At 43.4% G+C, this 16,394-nt stretch overlaps 1 protein-coding gene across 1 annotated transcript in view; it reads right to left on the bottom strand.

Annotated features, from left to right (window-relative positions):
* LOC130583102 (disco-interacting protein 2 homolog C-like) overlaps window positions 1-16,385 on the bottom strand; it is a gene marked incomplete at its 3' end in the record, with an annotated part of 172,041 nt that extends 155,656 nt beyond the window's left edge. The window contains exon 1 of the mRNA XM_057382221.1: window positions 16,044-16,385. Coding sequence (XP_057238204.1) covers window positions 16,044-16,128 — 85 coding nt within the window. The remainder of the gene's footprint in view (window positions 1-16,043) is intronic.
* Between the last annotated feature and the right edge of the window lie 9 nt (window positions 16,386-16,394).

Raw genomic sequence — 16,394 nt, 5'->3', positions numbered from 1 at the left:
CAAGTTCAGCAGATTCCAAACACACCAGGAAAACATCATGATGGAATGTAAAAGGAAGATGAAAATAAAATCTAGTCATAAATATAATACATTATGTAATACATTTATGCATCTTTTACCTCCTGTGATGTGCTTAGCAATACACTCTCACATTCCTAAAATAGAAACAATTTATGCATTTGCCACACAATGTCAAAGACAAAGAAATACCTATCACTTGGCCTCTCCCATTAGTTTTTTGGTACTTTTAAAATCCTGCAAAGAAATTAAAAGTATCTTCTCACCCATCCCTCAACTGCCTCTTATTTCCATAAGAGAATGGCTTGAATACAGTCTACAGGACATTACCCTGTTTGATCTATATTTTCCATATGCCTGAACTGCAATCTCAGCACTGGAAAGCAGGAGATGGGCATTTTTATCTTTGCTGGTGATTACAGTAATTGATCTATGAACCACTTTTATTACGGCAATACTAGAAAAAGCAGAATGATTCCAGCTTTGCTTCTTTTTTCCATGCTTCTTCATGATCCTGCTGTGCAGCAAAAGGTAAAGAGAAAAGCTTCAAAATGTTTTCCAGAAAATGGCTGCTTAGATCAACTTGTATTTGGGAGGAAAGGCAATTGCTGTAATCCCTCCTCTGCTCACTGTCTTGAAGGCAAGGACCTGCTGGGGATTTTMAGGTGATTGCACACATCTGGCTGCAGACAGGAGGCCTCTGTCCATGGCACACGGCTTCTGACAAGCTACTGAATGTATCCTTCACCAAAACGTGTTGTATGATTGAATTATTCCAYTGACATACACTTGCATGGAGTTCCTTTCTTTTTGTTACAAATTCGATAAAGCACCAAGGAAGCACAGAAAATGAGACACAGGTATGATCAGTTCTGTTCTTCATCTCATGACCTGTCCTTAAACATACAGTGACAAAAATCAAACAAAAAATGCTTGAAGATCCCTCTCCATTTATTCAGTAATCCAAAAGAAAGACTGTTGATCCCTTGATCTAACACCGACTCTCTTTTTTAAGCAAGCAATGAAGATGCCAACAATTTTATTTTTTCTTTCCATGCAGGAGACAAATATGCTCGCTCCGTGTGTGACAATTTGGTTTAGGTTAACTGGCAGTATCAATGAGACTGAAACACRTGCCTGAAATGCCTTGCTGAACTGAGACCATACCCTGCATAACTTCCTCTCACAAAAGCTATGTCCAGCTGCTCACTGAATAGTCAGGAGACGATGTGGATATGGGAGTTCTTCCATATTTAAAAGCTGTGTTCATGCCCCAAAAAATACAGTCCAGTTTTGCTTTTTATAGAGAAGGAAAGAAAGCCTGGGTGGCTGGGAAAGTATTAATAGCACGAGGCCAAACGTTCATCCGAGGGCCACAGCCACCAAATAGCTTTTATAAGCAGGCTCACTGTGGGCTGCTCTGCAATGCCAAAATATTGGTGATGGAGCTCCAGCTCTGCCAGGGGCACTCAGTACTGCATTACTGATGTGAAACTTTGAAAAAATRCACACTATTTAACTGCACAATTATAGCCGCATGCGATTCTCAAAACAGATCTCAATAAAAATAATAAAAGATCTCATCAACATTCATATCTAAAATTGGTGTTAATCAGTAATTGTACAAAATTATTTTCAAAGCCATTCAGTTCTGATCATTTCCCTGCTCCTGACAGAACCAAAGGAAATACTTTTCCTCAGATATAAACAAGCATATACTTCCATCATACAGGAAAAAAAAAAAAAAACAGGAATTGTTTAATTGACAGTCATATACCTGAGTGATGATCATAATGACAGTATTAAAATCATCACAAGCACCCTTACCCACGTTTGAATTCTAGCTCATTTACATAAGATGTAAATTTACTGCCATTATCAARTTTTGCACACAAAAACCAGTAACATTATTTTAAGGGAAATTATTTCAAAACCAAATACCTGTTTAATGTGTTGTGCTTCACCTCTCGTGTGGCATATTTTTGTTGACTATCACTAATGYGCACATGGCATAATTACAACCAAAATTTTTAAACTTGGTGTTACAGAAGATCCCAGGTATGAACAACACTGCAGGAGAGGCCAAGAGCCACATACAGTGTGTGATTCAAGAGAAACGTGCTGGGAAGCACTAAATCACTGATCATTAAAAGGGGGAAAATTCAGGGGGGTATCATGGAATGGTTGAGGATGGAAGGAACCTCCAAAGGCYACCTTGTTCAACTCTCCCTCTCAAGCAAGGCCACCTAGAACAGGCTGCCCAGAACCGTGTCCAGGGAGCTTCTGAGCATCTCTAAGGGTAGGGAGGCCACAACCACCTTGTGCAAGCTGCACTAGTGCCTCAAAGTAACAAAATGTTTTCCTTATGTTCAGTGTAATTATATMAATTATTTTATTCAGTGGCAACACTGGATTAAGATGCATCTAAAGGTGCCCCTTCCCAATGCATCCATCTTTTCCTCCTGCTCTCGGCAGGATGCGGTTATTTCTGAAGTTGCACWATTATAGCAGATTGTTGAATTGATCCAACTTTAAAATGCTATAAAGAGAAACTTGTTCAAGGAAAGAAAAAAAAAAACTACAAAATTTTCATCCTTTTCTTGATTTTGGGTTTTTGTCTGTAAACCCAGACATCAGTGGAATCATAACCCACCTGTAAACAGCAACAAGGCAKCAGTGACAGTGAAAAGGACTTTTAAACAAAATCCAGCTTCACACACATCATGCAGCACCCTCAGCCCTGCTGCTCCAGGAAGCTGCATTTTGTGGGTACCCATATTAACACCAAAGGCTAAACTGGGCACAGCATTGGCACTGAGCAGRGAAGAGATGCAGGATACAGCAATCACACAATCCAACTCTTCCCCTCAACACAGGCCTGGTGCTGAAAAAAAGGTGCAAGAAACATGACTCTGCCCCAGCTGGCGCTGAACCCTCCGGAGCTAGGAAGTTACCAGAAGCCAAGAAGAAGCCCTTTATTTTTTTTTTCCTTTTTTTCCACATACAAGTGTGAAAGGAGACACGCTTCAGTATGTCAGGGATGTTTTACAGCCATGCTGCACATTGTGCTAAATGACAGTGCCGGGGAGGGGCAGGGTGGGAGCAGAGATCTTTATATAGCACTGAGAGCAGTAATTCAGCCCCTGACAGTCACATGAATGCAGCCCTGCTGAACACAAACAGTATCTTTCCCTGGTATTAGGCTATTAGGCAGATAAGGCTCCACTTTGGATTTGAAAGACTTAAACTGACAAACGATCTTGTCTTTCTTCACCCTGCACACCGTGGCAGAGGGCTGGAGGAATCTCAGCACTTTCCACTGCTTATATAACAGGTGTACTCATAAATATGCAAAGATGATTTGAAGATACAGTTTCTAATCCATGAACAATTTAAATTACTTTCATCATGTAGACAGCATTGCCAGCTCTTTGCAAGTAGTTCCTTTATAATTTTAGGCTCTATTAGCTGTATTTTTGTTTAGTGTGGGTTTCACGTGAATTGAGGGRAAAAAAAAAAACCCACCCACACTGAATGGGGATATAATTAAAAGAAATGCATTTTTAGATGGAAAATAGATGTCATAATTTAACTCCAGATCAGATTTCAAGAAATTTAAGATGCACATTCTCCATAAATGCTTCACACAACGTGGAGGATATCCTAACCTAACTCTAAGCAAACATGGCAAAGTAGAACCAAACAGCAATAACCCAAAAAAGCAAACATCAAGCATGACTAACAGAACGCATAACTCGAGTCTCTACAGACTGAGTTTCAGCRGTTAACAAGTTTGTTACTCCAAGACAAAAATTTGCTTTGAATCAWCTTTAGAATAAAAGATTTCAATTTGCAACACGTTGGCCCAGACATGCCTCAAGAGCAATCCTTCACATGTGAAAAAGAGAAGCGATTGCAAAAGGAGGCATCACATGAATTACCTACATCGTGATCCTCCACAAAGTCTACTGTTTGAGAGCACTGGTGGAAAGACAGATGACCAAGGCACGTGGGGCAGGATGGTGGACTGACCCTGACACGCCACACCTCGGCCAGAAGCCTTTAGAGAGAAGCCCTGAAAGTCAGAAATGAAACAATGGGGAGGGAACAGTGAGGAGAGAAGCAGCTAAAAACTCAACAAAAAGCACATGTGCTGGTTTTCTCTCTGTCACACAGGAACAGGTGACACTAACACTGCACTACCCTTCACAAAGGACCAGCAATGCTATGAAGCTTTGGTGGTAATGAGTTCCTTCCAGCAAATGGGTAACAACTTCTCTAAATATGGACTGGTTTCCCACTCCTGAACGAGGTCCCCATCTTTCCACTGGGAGTACATCATGGCCTGTGTTCCATATAAGTAAATGCTCTGTCTGAAAYGCAGAATGTTCTCTTAGTACCACCAACGACTACACACAAAGTGAGGAAAAAGTATCAGTTTCTCTCTGCCATACACCCTAGCACAGATCCTTAAATATCACAGACTGCCTCTGACTATTCACAGACACAGCTTTAAGGGGAAGTACACCCATTACTGCAGTCCTGATGCCAGCACAGCTTTTGCCATTTATTTTTAGGTGAACCGGACTTCATGCTGAGGGAAAAAATAAATACAAGAATATATTTTGGCAAAACTTATACTCCCTCCTTATGCGAGCCCCTGGAAATGAAGCTTCAACTTTTACATTAAAAGTCCTTGTTTTTGGGAGACTTCAATCACTTTTGAGTGTAATCCCTATTATAATTTTATTGTAATTCCTACTGTACTCTCCCAGGAGTGCAACTCCATGAGGTGTGGCTGATTTACTGTCTGTGCTGGGCTCAGGGGTGGAATGCAATGAAGGTACCCAGACCATGACAATAGACATACAGCATTTCCTAAAGGAGACTAGAGAAGAACTGGTGCCACAGTATTTCAGAAGGATGTGGCCGCTTAGATGCTTTATCCTCTCTTAACTTTACCATGACCATAGGAGCAATTTTTGAGGAAGAAGGATACAAAATGTGCTTCACTCATACTTAAGACATTTACGTAGTATCTACCAGCTACCATTTTCAAACTATTACTTTCTCCAAGATCCCCATTAACAAAAGAACCTTTTATTCCAGGGAAAAGTCAGGGCAGATTTCTTTGGGTGTCTGAGTTAGAGCACATTCCTAACAGAGTGAAAAACYCTGTAAAATTCAGGACACAAAGCTCAAGCGAGCTTTTTAGCTCACTCTAAAGAAGAACTGGCGTCTTCTTCCCAATTTCAGTCTAATCTAGTCCTAGATACTCAATCCACTTCAGTCTGAAGAAGGTACCAGGGATCAAGTCGGCACATGAGGTCTGGWGTTATTTCTAGTATAAATCCTGCACCAGAATGGCTCATAAAGAAAGTCAAATTTGAAACTACATTTGTTATTTACCAGAAGTAACCAATTACAATATTGAAGAGCCAATGTGCATTTGAAGAAACATACACATGCAATTTCACATTTGGAATGATTGCGACATTGGTGACATTACCTTATCAAAATACCCAGAAAAGCACTTTGGAGGTCAGCCAAAGCCAGACCACCACTGAGGAATGACAAACAGCATTACACAGTAAGAGGACTTGAAGTTTAGGAGAGGCTGTGGTTTTTGCATGATCTTCAGCCCTGAGTATTTCTTGAATAGTGCAAAGAGTTGGTGGTACATGAACCAGCTGGGATTCCTCCCAGGACACAGAAACTGGCACTGATGACRATGGGTCCAGGCTTCCTACACTTGTTTGAAAGGTATCATACAGAGAGAAAACTCTTATAGACTCGTTACCACGAGTTACCAAATGTCTCTGAAAGGTCCAGCAGTCAAAGATGAAATTTAACATCGCTAGGGCTATTTCTGGCTCAACGCATCCCACACGCAGCTTCCTCACTTTCACAGGGTGACCCGTCACCTCGCTCGGCCACACAGCATCTTTTGTAGAACAAGAAACATTCAGGAAGCTGACCTTCAAAGACAAGGAAGAAACATCAGACTTGCCAGGAGCCCTCATCTTTCTCAGAAGTACCACCAGCAGACAATACCAGCCACAGCATTATTGTGCTCGGGAAGAAAAACAGTGTCTGRACGAAGCAACAGCAAATATCTTCTGCTGCAAACAAAGGAATGCGCTCTCTTTCTGTTTCACCACGCTCCAGAAGTGACTGCTGGAGGTCAAAGATACCTTTGTGAAACTTTGTGAAAGTCCTGATAAACAAAACAGTTTTCACAGACGTTCAGATGGCAGCACAAGGCACGGAGTCGCTGTTGCTGCTCCTACACCCTTCACCTATCACCTCAATGAAGGGCAAACACAAGTAACCACAGCCAGACACGGAGACAGAAGCAGACATCAGAGCAAAGAACAGCCACAGGAATAGGATGCAGGAAGGATTAATCTTCAGAGGAACTGAGTACTTTCTCATTTTTTAATCCAAATTATTACACTGGACAATGCCTTTACATAAAAGCCAATGATTATGCTAAGTACAACAAACTTTAGGAAGCTTTTAAAAATGTTATTTTTCTGACACTTTTTGCTTATACAGAAATCCCCTGAGCTACAGGCAAATATATGAGTAGCCAGTATTTAAGCAAGTATTATCAGAGCGGCTGCCTTTGATACCCTCTCAAACTATAATGTATGCACATCCTTACAGTGTTCAATATTGACTTTAAACAAATTACTACGGCAAGTAAATGTCAAGCCATCTCTAGTAAAATACTGAAAACATACCAAACCTGAAATTCTAAGTTGTTGCAGAGCTTTTTGGAGTTACCAGGAAAACAAGCATCATAACATTGGACTAAAACATTTATAAAATGCCACTATAAAAGTACTTAAACCAGTATATTTCTGGTCAAGGGTGGCTTCAGTGGTTTACATACCTATGTACACAAATAAACTTCTTATATTTATTATGTCTTAGAAAGGAGTCTTCCATCAGTTATACTAGTGGGTAGATTTTTTTTTAGAAAGCTGTTGAGTCTTCTCTTCTATGCAACTGTTTCAGTGTTTATCTAGCGTTATTAATATTTTCTGTCTTATCTACAACCTACATTTGTCTAATTTCCATTCCTAGGAGTTCAATCTTCTCATTTGCAGTCTTGGACTGCAAATGCTTTGCATTACAAGAAAATATTCCTCCAYTGCCAACACAAGGCTTCTCAAATAATCAAATTTCAATCTTTCTTCTGATAAACAATGTTTATTAAGACAGCTTTAATCCCTAATGTCCATGCCTCTGCTCTGGTCACTCTTCCAGTTCTCTTCTGAACTGTTTGTCCAATTCTCCCAAGTCTGTGGTTTGGATACTCAGATGACTGAAGTCAGCATTTGTAAGAGACACAGATATAACCTTGTGACTGGGATGTGTCAAACTTTAGCAGCATAAAATTCATAAATATAAAATGCCAGACCTTTTTTCATAATCATAAAAMAAAGGATTTAACTGCTGCTAGTCCCATTCTTGTTGCCCAACACAATRAATCAACTTTTTTCTATTAAAATATGGAGCCAATTTAAAGCAGAGCCAATTAAAAGTACTGTCTGTTATTTTCCCTCTCAGAAGTAAAAATCACTCCACAGTCCAACAGTACTTTTTCCTAAGAAAGGTTAACCCCTCACTTCACAACACTCAGGGAACTTACAGCATCTTCTAAAGAATGTGTTCATTATTTTTTCAGACTGAAAAAAACATGGCAAATGAAACTAAGCTCTTCCAGCAAATTCAGCAAAGGAGTTTGSCATTATCATGATTCAGGAAAGAGAGGGAATATTTCTACATTTTGATGTTTCACTAGATAACTGTTGTTTGTTCATCCTCAGGCATCTGTCAAAGAAGTCTAGCATTTGAAACACAATTTTTATTTCAAGATTCTTCACTAAATTTGAACTGCTTGCATGCCACCGCAATGCCAGAATTTTATTTGTTCAAACATTCATTAAAAATTAAAAATAGTTATTTAAATATTTCTTTCATAAAGGGTAAGAGGCATGGCACACAAAATTCTACATTTTGCTCATTCTCCTTGTAATTATAACAATGAAAAATATGAGTTAATAAGACTAAGGACAGACATCCCCTCAGAAGAAAAAAGGTGAAATTGTATTATTTGCTATTACCAGAAGGAAATTTTCTGTACAATTCCAGAACTATTCTGCAATGTGATGTGAGAAATCCAAAGAAAGGCCAGTTTGGTTTGTTTTCTCATTAAATGGCAGAAATTAGCCCTGCAGCCACCCTGCTAATACCATGTAACACTTTCTGGAGGGTCCACGCAGACGGAATAGTCCAGAGCTGCTTTCTCTGAGGAGACTGTTGCTAGGGTCTCTTTATTTTGCCAGGCTGTTTATGGACACATGGACATCCACACAGTAGGAAAAAGAGTGTCAGAACACTTTGGGTCTCTACGCCAACCAAAAGTCTCCGAACTTTTGCTGGTCTAGGCAAACTTTCAACCACCAGCCTACCAGTGAAAAATCGGGCTCCGTTACTTACGCTTCAGTATTTGTCACAGGGTTCATTAAGACACATTTTCCTGGCTTCTGAAAAGCTCTTACCAGATCAGATTTACAAGATCTTTTTTTGATACTTTAATCTTACATACAGATCAAGACAAGATTTGAATGAAGAAACTGCAGATGTCACAGTTTGGTATGGTTTGGAGTTATGGACTCTGGATCCATAGAGAAAAAAAAGGAACAAACAAATCCTAACATCCATTTGTACTTACAMAAGCAGACAACACTCAAAGAATCCCTCTGTCCCCTCAAATGCCACCATTCTGCCAACCCAGCACAAAAGCAAAAACCCAAAACCCTCCCAAGCATCCTAAATGATAGCATATGCATGRTCCAGTCTTTGGAAACCAAACAGCCCCTTCAAAAGTCACAGGAAACACCTTCCCTTCTAAATTATCAAGATCCTTCATGAGATTCCTCTTTCTCCAGTTATCCAACCACTTCACACAACAGTCTTAAAAAGAGATTGCCCAGACATCATGTACTTTTCAACATTAACTTCTGTTGTAAAATAAAGTGGCAATGCTCTAAGCTCTGCAGGTTATGTGTCACACACACCACGCCTACAAAACTGCCAGGAACCAACAAATGACTCTGCTCTCCAAAAAGGGACTGCTAGAAACACCCTTGCACGCCTCCCCCCATCCCCTGAGAGCCATGCACAGAGTGTCCTGCTAGGATTTCACATGGCTTTAAAGCAGAAACCTCCTCTTCTGCAGCAAGAGGCTCCAGCCAAAGCCATGGCCACTGTCTTCCCAGCATCTGCCTCAAGATGTATTGMTTTAAGTACTTATATTCCTATATTTGTTGTTTTATTGCAGAACATCATGGTGCCCCCAATATGTTYTATACCTGTTTTGAAGTTATGTTTAATCCTAGTGATAAATTATACTGGCTTGCAATTAGAAGCCCTAGCTAAGATTACCAGGGGGCAAAAAAAAAAAAAAAATTATTTACAAAGCTCTAAAATGAGCGATTTCACAATGCACTACACCAAGTGGAGCTAAATAAAACCAGTTGCCATTTTTTAGTGTATGTTTACCCAAGTAATACAAGGAAAGACCAGAATACTGCAGAGAGCAATCATGTTTTGAAAATGTCCCCGCACCACCAGAGTCAAGGAGAGAACAGGAGCTGTGGCTGATAATCAGGAAAGGCTCCTCACAAGCCAGGAAAAGACTGCATCCAGACCCCACACTGGGGCTACTGACTGCAAGGAGGTTCTCAAGAAAAAAAGGGGGAAAGAAAAGGAGGCGGGGGAGGAAGGAAGGCAGAATGGGATCATCATGAGTTTGGCAAAAATGAAGCTCACCCACTGGGAAGATAGGGGAATATACATGCATAATTTTACATGGATTAAGAGTTTGTGTCAAATCTGTGATGCGCTGTGGTGAATTCTTATACTGCAGTGACTCATCTTGTCTGACAGTTGCTGGGGAATTAAAGCAGTTATTTTTAAAAAATTRTATGTCCTGCTTGACGCGTTATACAAATAGCCTCTTAAAAAATTAAAACGCAGTCAATGCATTTTTAAGTATGGGAGAGCTATGGTACATTTAGGATTTTCCCTACCACACCACAAACATCCATTCTGAGCTAGAAAGAYCTAAAGGAGTATGTTGATATCCCTTCAGAGAAACACTGATCTTTTTGCTGCTCCCAATCCAAACCCTGCATCAAAAATTAGCTTATCACCTCTGCTTTTACACAGCGAAAAAACACTTYTCCCTGAGAGAAACCAAACACAAAGGAAAGAGGTGTGCTAAACCTGAATTCCTGCGATACCGAAGGCTGTTTGGTTTGCTGGAATGGGAACGAATGGATTAACAAAGGCAGGTGAACACCCTTGGAGGAAGGCAGCAGGTTGACTCACAGCCATGGGTGCACACACAGGTTTGGCAAAGGGGAGCAGTGCTGGCTCCTGCTCCGCTCAGCACAGCCACACAAACATCGCCCGGAGCTGCAAAGGGCAGCTCGTGTGCTCTCCTCAGAAACGCTCCTTCCTCCCTGCTTTGCCTACAAAACTGACACCCCCTTGGCAACTTTCACACATCTTCGGGAGAAGTGTTCCGAGCATGGCAGTTGTGTAACACGGTAAAGATCATCGGGATGATCTATTAAGTGTAACCCTTGGGCATCAGTGCTGCTCAACATCAGCTGGCAATAAAGGTGTATTTACAGCATGCCTTCGGGACAGCTGTTCTGGGAACATCCTGGAGATTTGCATCGTCTGTTTTACAAGGCATTACCGTGTACTTCAACTGAATGAGTGGCAGAGAATTCTTCTGACACCCACTAAAAGCCCTTAAGGCCAAACAGCAAAGTGAAGGAGGCAAATAAAAAAAAATTAATTTTTTTTTTAAAAAGAAACCCTTCAAATTCCAGTGCTTTAAAATGCAAATGGTAAAGTCATGAATGCATTGAATCTGCTTTTAAAATAATYGAGTTACCGTCCCTCTCCAACTTGAGCACCATCAAAGAAACAAAACAGCTGATGAGAAGAGCTTCATCTTACAAAGAAAGATTTCTGTTGACAGTGCCCTTGATTTTTTCACAACTCCCATGATATCCAGTATATTTTCTTAAAGCCCTAGTCTTGTATATAGCTTACATGAAAACTTCAGCTGTATGTATTTTGAGTAAATCAGTCCTCTCTGTCAGAAAAAATAACAGAAAACATGAGCCACCTGCATCCTAACAGCTCAAAAAACAACAAGAAGCAAATGTGAGTATTGAATTTCTTAGTTCATTTCTCACCTAAATTCAGGAAGTATTAGCACTCTGTCATTGCACAGGTGATRCCCACTTGTTAAGCAGAGCACCATCTCTCAAGGAGTGAATTAAAAGGATTACTTTGCGTCCCAAATCACAGAGGTGTGCTAGTTATTGAAMTTTTCACACTTTAAAACCTCTCTGTGAGTGAAGAGTCAGCTGGCAAATGTTGAGAAGAAATAATAACTAGAGGAGTTAACTACCRGTCCCAACCCAGCGACTACATGCAGACAGCAAAAGACATAACTTATACCTAATAAAATAATAAACCTGGCCAGAAAGTGACTCAATGAACCCAAGCAATCTTACCAAATATAATTGAGCCAGTCAATACAATAAAAGCAGAGGACCAAATTAATTAGGCGACTGCACATCCAGTGCCTTTGGGAATAAGTAATCACTTATTAAAGATCTGCTGTGCCTTTTTTTGAAAACGCTTTTTGGAGAAAAGTTGAGACTTTCAAAAAAAGGATCCAGCTATGCCTCATATGTTTAAAATGGAAGAGGACTGGAAGTATAGCATGGAATATAGGGAGAACAGTTTCTGAACAGGATGGTTTTCACATTTTCCATGTGGTGTCCATGGTGTCTTCAAGTGTTTCTGCTGTTATCTGACACTTGGATAAAATACTGGAAGGAATATAGAGCATCTTGCCCCAATTAATTTTGGTTCACAAAATAATTGGAAGGGCAATATAACCTTGYATACCCTTAAACTGAGAGCAAAAGGAGAAAAGGGGAAGGGGTTTTTTTTTTAAATTCTGAAGTGTTTTTAAGAATGGAGGGGTTGTAGAATTAGTTGGGTTTTTTTTGTTTTTTTTTTTTTTTAATAAGACAGCACATTTCAGGACTCCTGGTTTTATTTAATCAGCTCTTCAGTTAACAACCCCCAAGCTATACTAAAAAACAGGATGATTCATCTATTTCCACCCAGAACAATTTTGTACATCGTTAGAAAACTAAAACCTCGTAAAATCCTAAGCAGCCCTGAAGAACAGCTACTGCAGAGTGACATGTTGATTGCATCAGCCTAGAAGGGCCACTTCTGAGCCATGCAAGCTTTAGGAGCTCAGTGGAAACTACCACAGTGCTAAAGAAAATGTTTGTAACACACCAGCAGCAAGCATGTTCACTCAGACACAGCAAAACAAATGCCTCCAGAATATCTGGAATCAAGATTCATTCCAGATCTTCCAATATTTGTAAAATTTAAAGTGCTGTTGAGCCCCTGTGCCCTGAGAAACACAAAGGCAATTTCCCCTTCCCAAAATGGAGTGAAAACGTTGATGTCTTAAGCTGAATATAACACCACATGCCACCACATCCCCGTGAAAGTCATTGTCAACCCTCCTGGGAGTGCCAGGCTGCCTCCAGCACCCACTTCTTGTGTGGGGCAGCACCCTGCACACAGACACAGGAGAGCCTGCATTCCTGAGTCTGGCTAATCTTCACCTTCCAAGTCATAACAACGAAACTAACAAAATCTGAAATGGTTATTCTCATTTGCATCCATAGTACTTTTTAAATAGCTATGTATAAACCAAAAAAAAACCCATTCAGACCACAGCAAAGGGGAGGTGGAAGGTATGTGGCTTGYCCACAATAACCAAGGGGTTAGGGCTGTCACAGAGACAAACTTCACAGGACACCATGAAATGCCTTCCTGACCTTCCTCCTCCCTCTCAACAAACGAGCAGGGCAGAACTGCTTTAAAAAAAAAGTAAATAAATAAATAAAAAAAAAAAGAAAAGCACTTTGCTCTACGGTCCACAAAGCACGTGCTATCTGACACTTGCTGAGGATCTCTCTCCTGCCACAGCCCCGCTGCCAGGGAGGCGCTGCCCCGTGCGCAGCCGAACAAGGAACGCAGAATCTGGCTACATGGGGGGCTTAGGGGGAGAAATACCACGGCCAAACTGAAATGTGCGATGATAACGACCAGTGAAGGCTGTGGTGACAACACTTGCACCGTGCCCGCTGTGCCAGTGGCACAGTAACCAGGTCTGGGCACAGAGACACAGCTTTTCTATGTTCGATTKTGAGATGCACTGCGTGGGCAGGACCCACACTATCACACTTCCTTAGAGATAGGAAGGAGACAGCTTTAGCTCACAGCTGAGCAATAACCACGCAATAATCCTGCTAGTGCTCCTCTCTTTCCCACAAAGCAGCAGCTCTCTTTCAGAAGCTGCTCCTAAAGCTGCACTGTCCATAGCAGGTTTTGGCACYGGAGACCCACTTGGGTCTTGGCTTGGGTACAAGCAGCAGCTGTAAGACCCACAGCATCCAGAAAGTAAAAACTCACACTCAAACAATACAGCAAATACAATGTTTCAGGCACGCAGAGCTTGAAAAAAACGTCGTCCTAGCAAGTTTGACCAGGAAAGCACTTTAAAAAGCAGTCACTCTACTCCCAATGTTACCAATGAGACCCAAACACATATCTAAGCATGCAGTTGCCTATTGCCTTCAAAAGTCTCCTGCTTCACAAAGGCAGCAGAGACACCCCAACACATCATGAGCAGAACACGTTAAAACCTCAATCTCCTGAATTTTTATGCACTTGTGTAARTGTATCTCAGGCAATGAAGGGAGGGGACTGCCTTATTACAGCCCAGCAAAGCACAAGGAGAAGTCACYGCACGTTCAGGGTGTAAAGAGCAACAAAGTTGCTTTGAAAACCATTAACTCAGGAGCAGCGTGGCCATGAGCAGATTCCTAYAGCGCAATAAAACTGTACAAATTACTGATCCCATTCTCTGCTGGGACTAATTTTGGGAACAGGCCAGGAGTTGCAACATGCCTAAAGGTAGGAGCTTTAAGCAGCAAAATTATTTTGTTTTCTCAGGCACTGAACACTGTCATGTACTTGACTAAGAGCAGCTTGGGGGAAGACACCGAAAATGAGATGTTGCCCGCTCTTGACCTGCCTCCCAATTCCAAMTGATCCTCATTGAGGCTGCCACAGTCAGAACACACAAGCCACGTCTGCTGGGTGTAATGCCAGTGGCACATAAGGAAAGATATTGTCAGTGGGCTAAACTCATTCCACATCTAGCTGCAGGGAAGTTACAGCAGTGCAGATACAGATGCCCAATTTCAAACCATGTCCCAYTTCCTCAGAGCCTCCTTGGATTATGCTTACAGCAACAGAAACTGCACGGTGAAACTGTATCACAACTTTGGTACACTGCATTAGCATATTTATTGAAGGTCTGTGCCAGTTTGATTTGGGTTTTTTTGTAAGCATTTACTAACAGCTGTTTTAATTAGTGCCTCATTGGTGTGTAGACAATGATGTGATACACACCAGGAAGCATTTTCTGCATAAAGCAACGTTAYATGTACCATGATCTAAACAGCTCTTCCCACCCTCACAACCACAGATGAGGGCCAATGGACTGGCAGTGCATCACAGGAAGGCAATATTGCATTTAACTCCTCTTACTTCAAGTTTCCAGGGCACCCTCAGAGAGGGGGAGGCACAGAAATGAGAGCCACAAGCAATCCCAGTGGCTCATTCTCTTCACCCTCAAAGCGTTAAAAGGAAAATACAATGTCAACATCAGCTCCTCCCTGCTGATGAAACCGGCTCCAGCGCATTTTACTTTCTGGCTCGGAGCCCTTACAAACCGTTACAAAAAGACAGAAGACAGACAGACAGCTCAATATATCGACCRCTTCCAATAACTAATTTGGGACACGCTGGGTCAGTTGTCCCTTCTATGAAGTGCTGAAGCCTCTTAGTGGTGAATGAACCCAGATATCTGGGGGNGGGGGGGGGGAGGGCAGCTAATAGCAGATTTGCATTTCAGGAAAGAGCCAACGCTAACATCAGTACATATAAATACTCCTCACTCTCTTCCTCCGGGAGACACAGACTATATCTGGTACACTAAAATCATCTCCACGACTCTCAGTGCCCATCAGCGAGGGCTCCCGCCAGGCACTCCTCGCTGCCTGCCCCTCGCTCCTACCCCGGCGCTGACACTCATGGAAGCGGGGASAGGGAGCCGGGCTGAGGAGCGGAGGGCTGGGGCTCCTGCTCATCCTCCCTGCCACGGCAACAGCTCGGGCTGCGTGCGCGCCTTCCCAGCCCGGGGAGCGGCGGAGCATCACAACCAACCACGCCAAGAAGCCACCACAAGCTCTCAATTATACATTAAAAAAAAAAAATCCGCAATTTAAAATATATGTATATATATCGTTTCGTCTGAGTGACCTGACTGGTATTGTCCAAAACGACCTTATCGGGGGTGTTTTGTTGCAGCCGACACACACACGCAGCGTGGACTCCGTGGGAGTCTCTCGATGCGGCCACAGCGGGGTCTGGCACGCAGGTACACGGCACGTTTCCGTGAAGCTGCGCTTCCCCGGCAGGGCAGGAGCCCCTCCAAGCCATCCCCACGGATTTTTCCAGCTCCCGCACCACCGCGTGCGCGGCCAAGCCCCGCCGCCAGAGCCCCCTTGCCGCCCCCGCCCGCGCCGCSGCGGAGCGCGGGGGGCTCGCAGGTAGAACAAAACCCCCGCGCCCGGGTCCCCCGCCGGTGGCCGGCGGGAGGGGCCGTCAGGGCAGCCCCTCGGGCACCACCGGGCCGGGGCCGGCACCGCAGGGCCGCAGGGTGGAGGGTGTGCGATGGGGAGCGGGCCGGGGGTGCCGCGCCGCTGCCGCTGCCGCGCCGCCCGCGCCCACCGCCGCCCACCTCGCCGCGCCTTTACCTTCGGAGAGCTCCAGCTCCAGCTCGGCCAGCCGGGCCCGCACCTCCAGCGGCAGGGACACGCTCTCCAGGCTGCGGTCCGCCATGCTCGCGCGGCGGGGACGGGCTCTCCCCTCCTCTGGCTGCCCGCTCTCCCCCTTTGTCCGCGGTGGCGGGGCGCGGGAAGGCGGCGGGGCCGCGGCGGGTGGCTGAGTCCTCCCCGCGGTCTCAGCCGGGCATGCAGGGGAGAGGCGGGCGGGCGGGCGGTCCGCGCGGGGGGACGGGGCGCGGAGGGAGGGAATGCGGAGGTTTCTCCTCTCCTCCCCTCTCCTCCTCCTCCTCCTTCGCCGCCTCCTTCAGCGGGGCCCCGCCA

The sequence above is a fragment of the Malurus melanocephalus genome, unplaced genomic scaffold (assembly GCF_030028575.1).
Source record: "Malurus melanocephalus ecotype Western Australia unplaced genomic scaffold, MMel_1.1 scaffold_556, whole genome shotgun sequence".
In the NCBI taxonomy this organism is placed as follows: domain Eukaryota; kingdom Metazoa; phylum Chordata; class Aves; order Passeriformes; family Maluridae; genus Malurus; species Malurus melanocephalus.
Note: the sequence above shows the minus strand (reverse complement) of the source record. Positions and strands in the feature narration are given on the sequence as shown.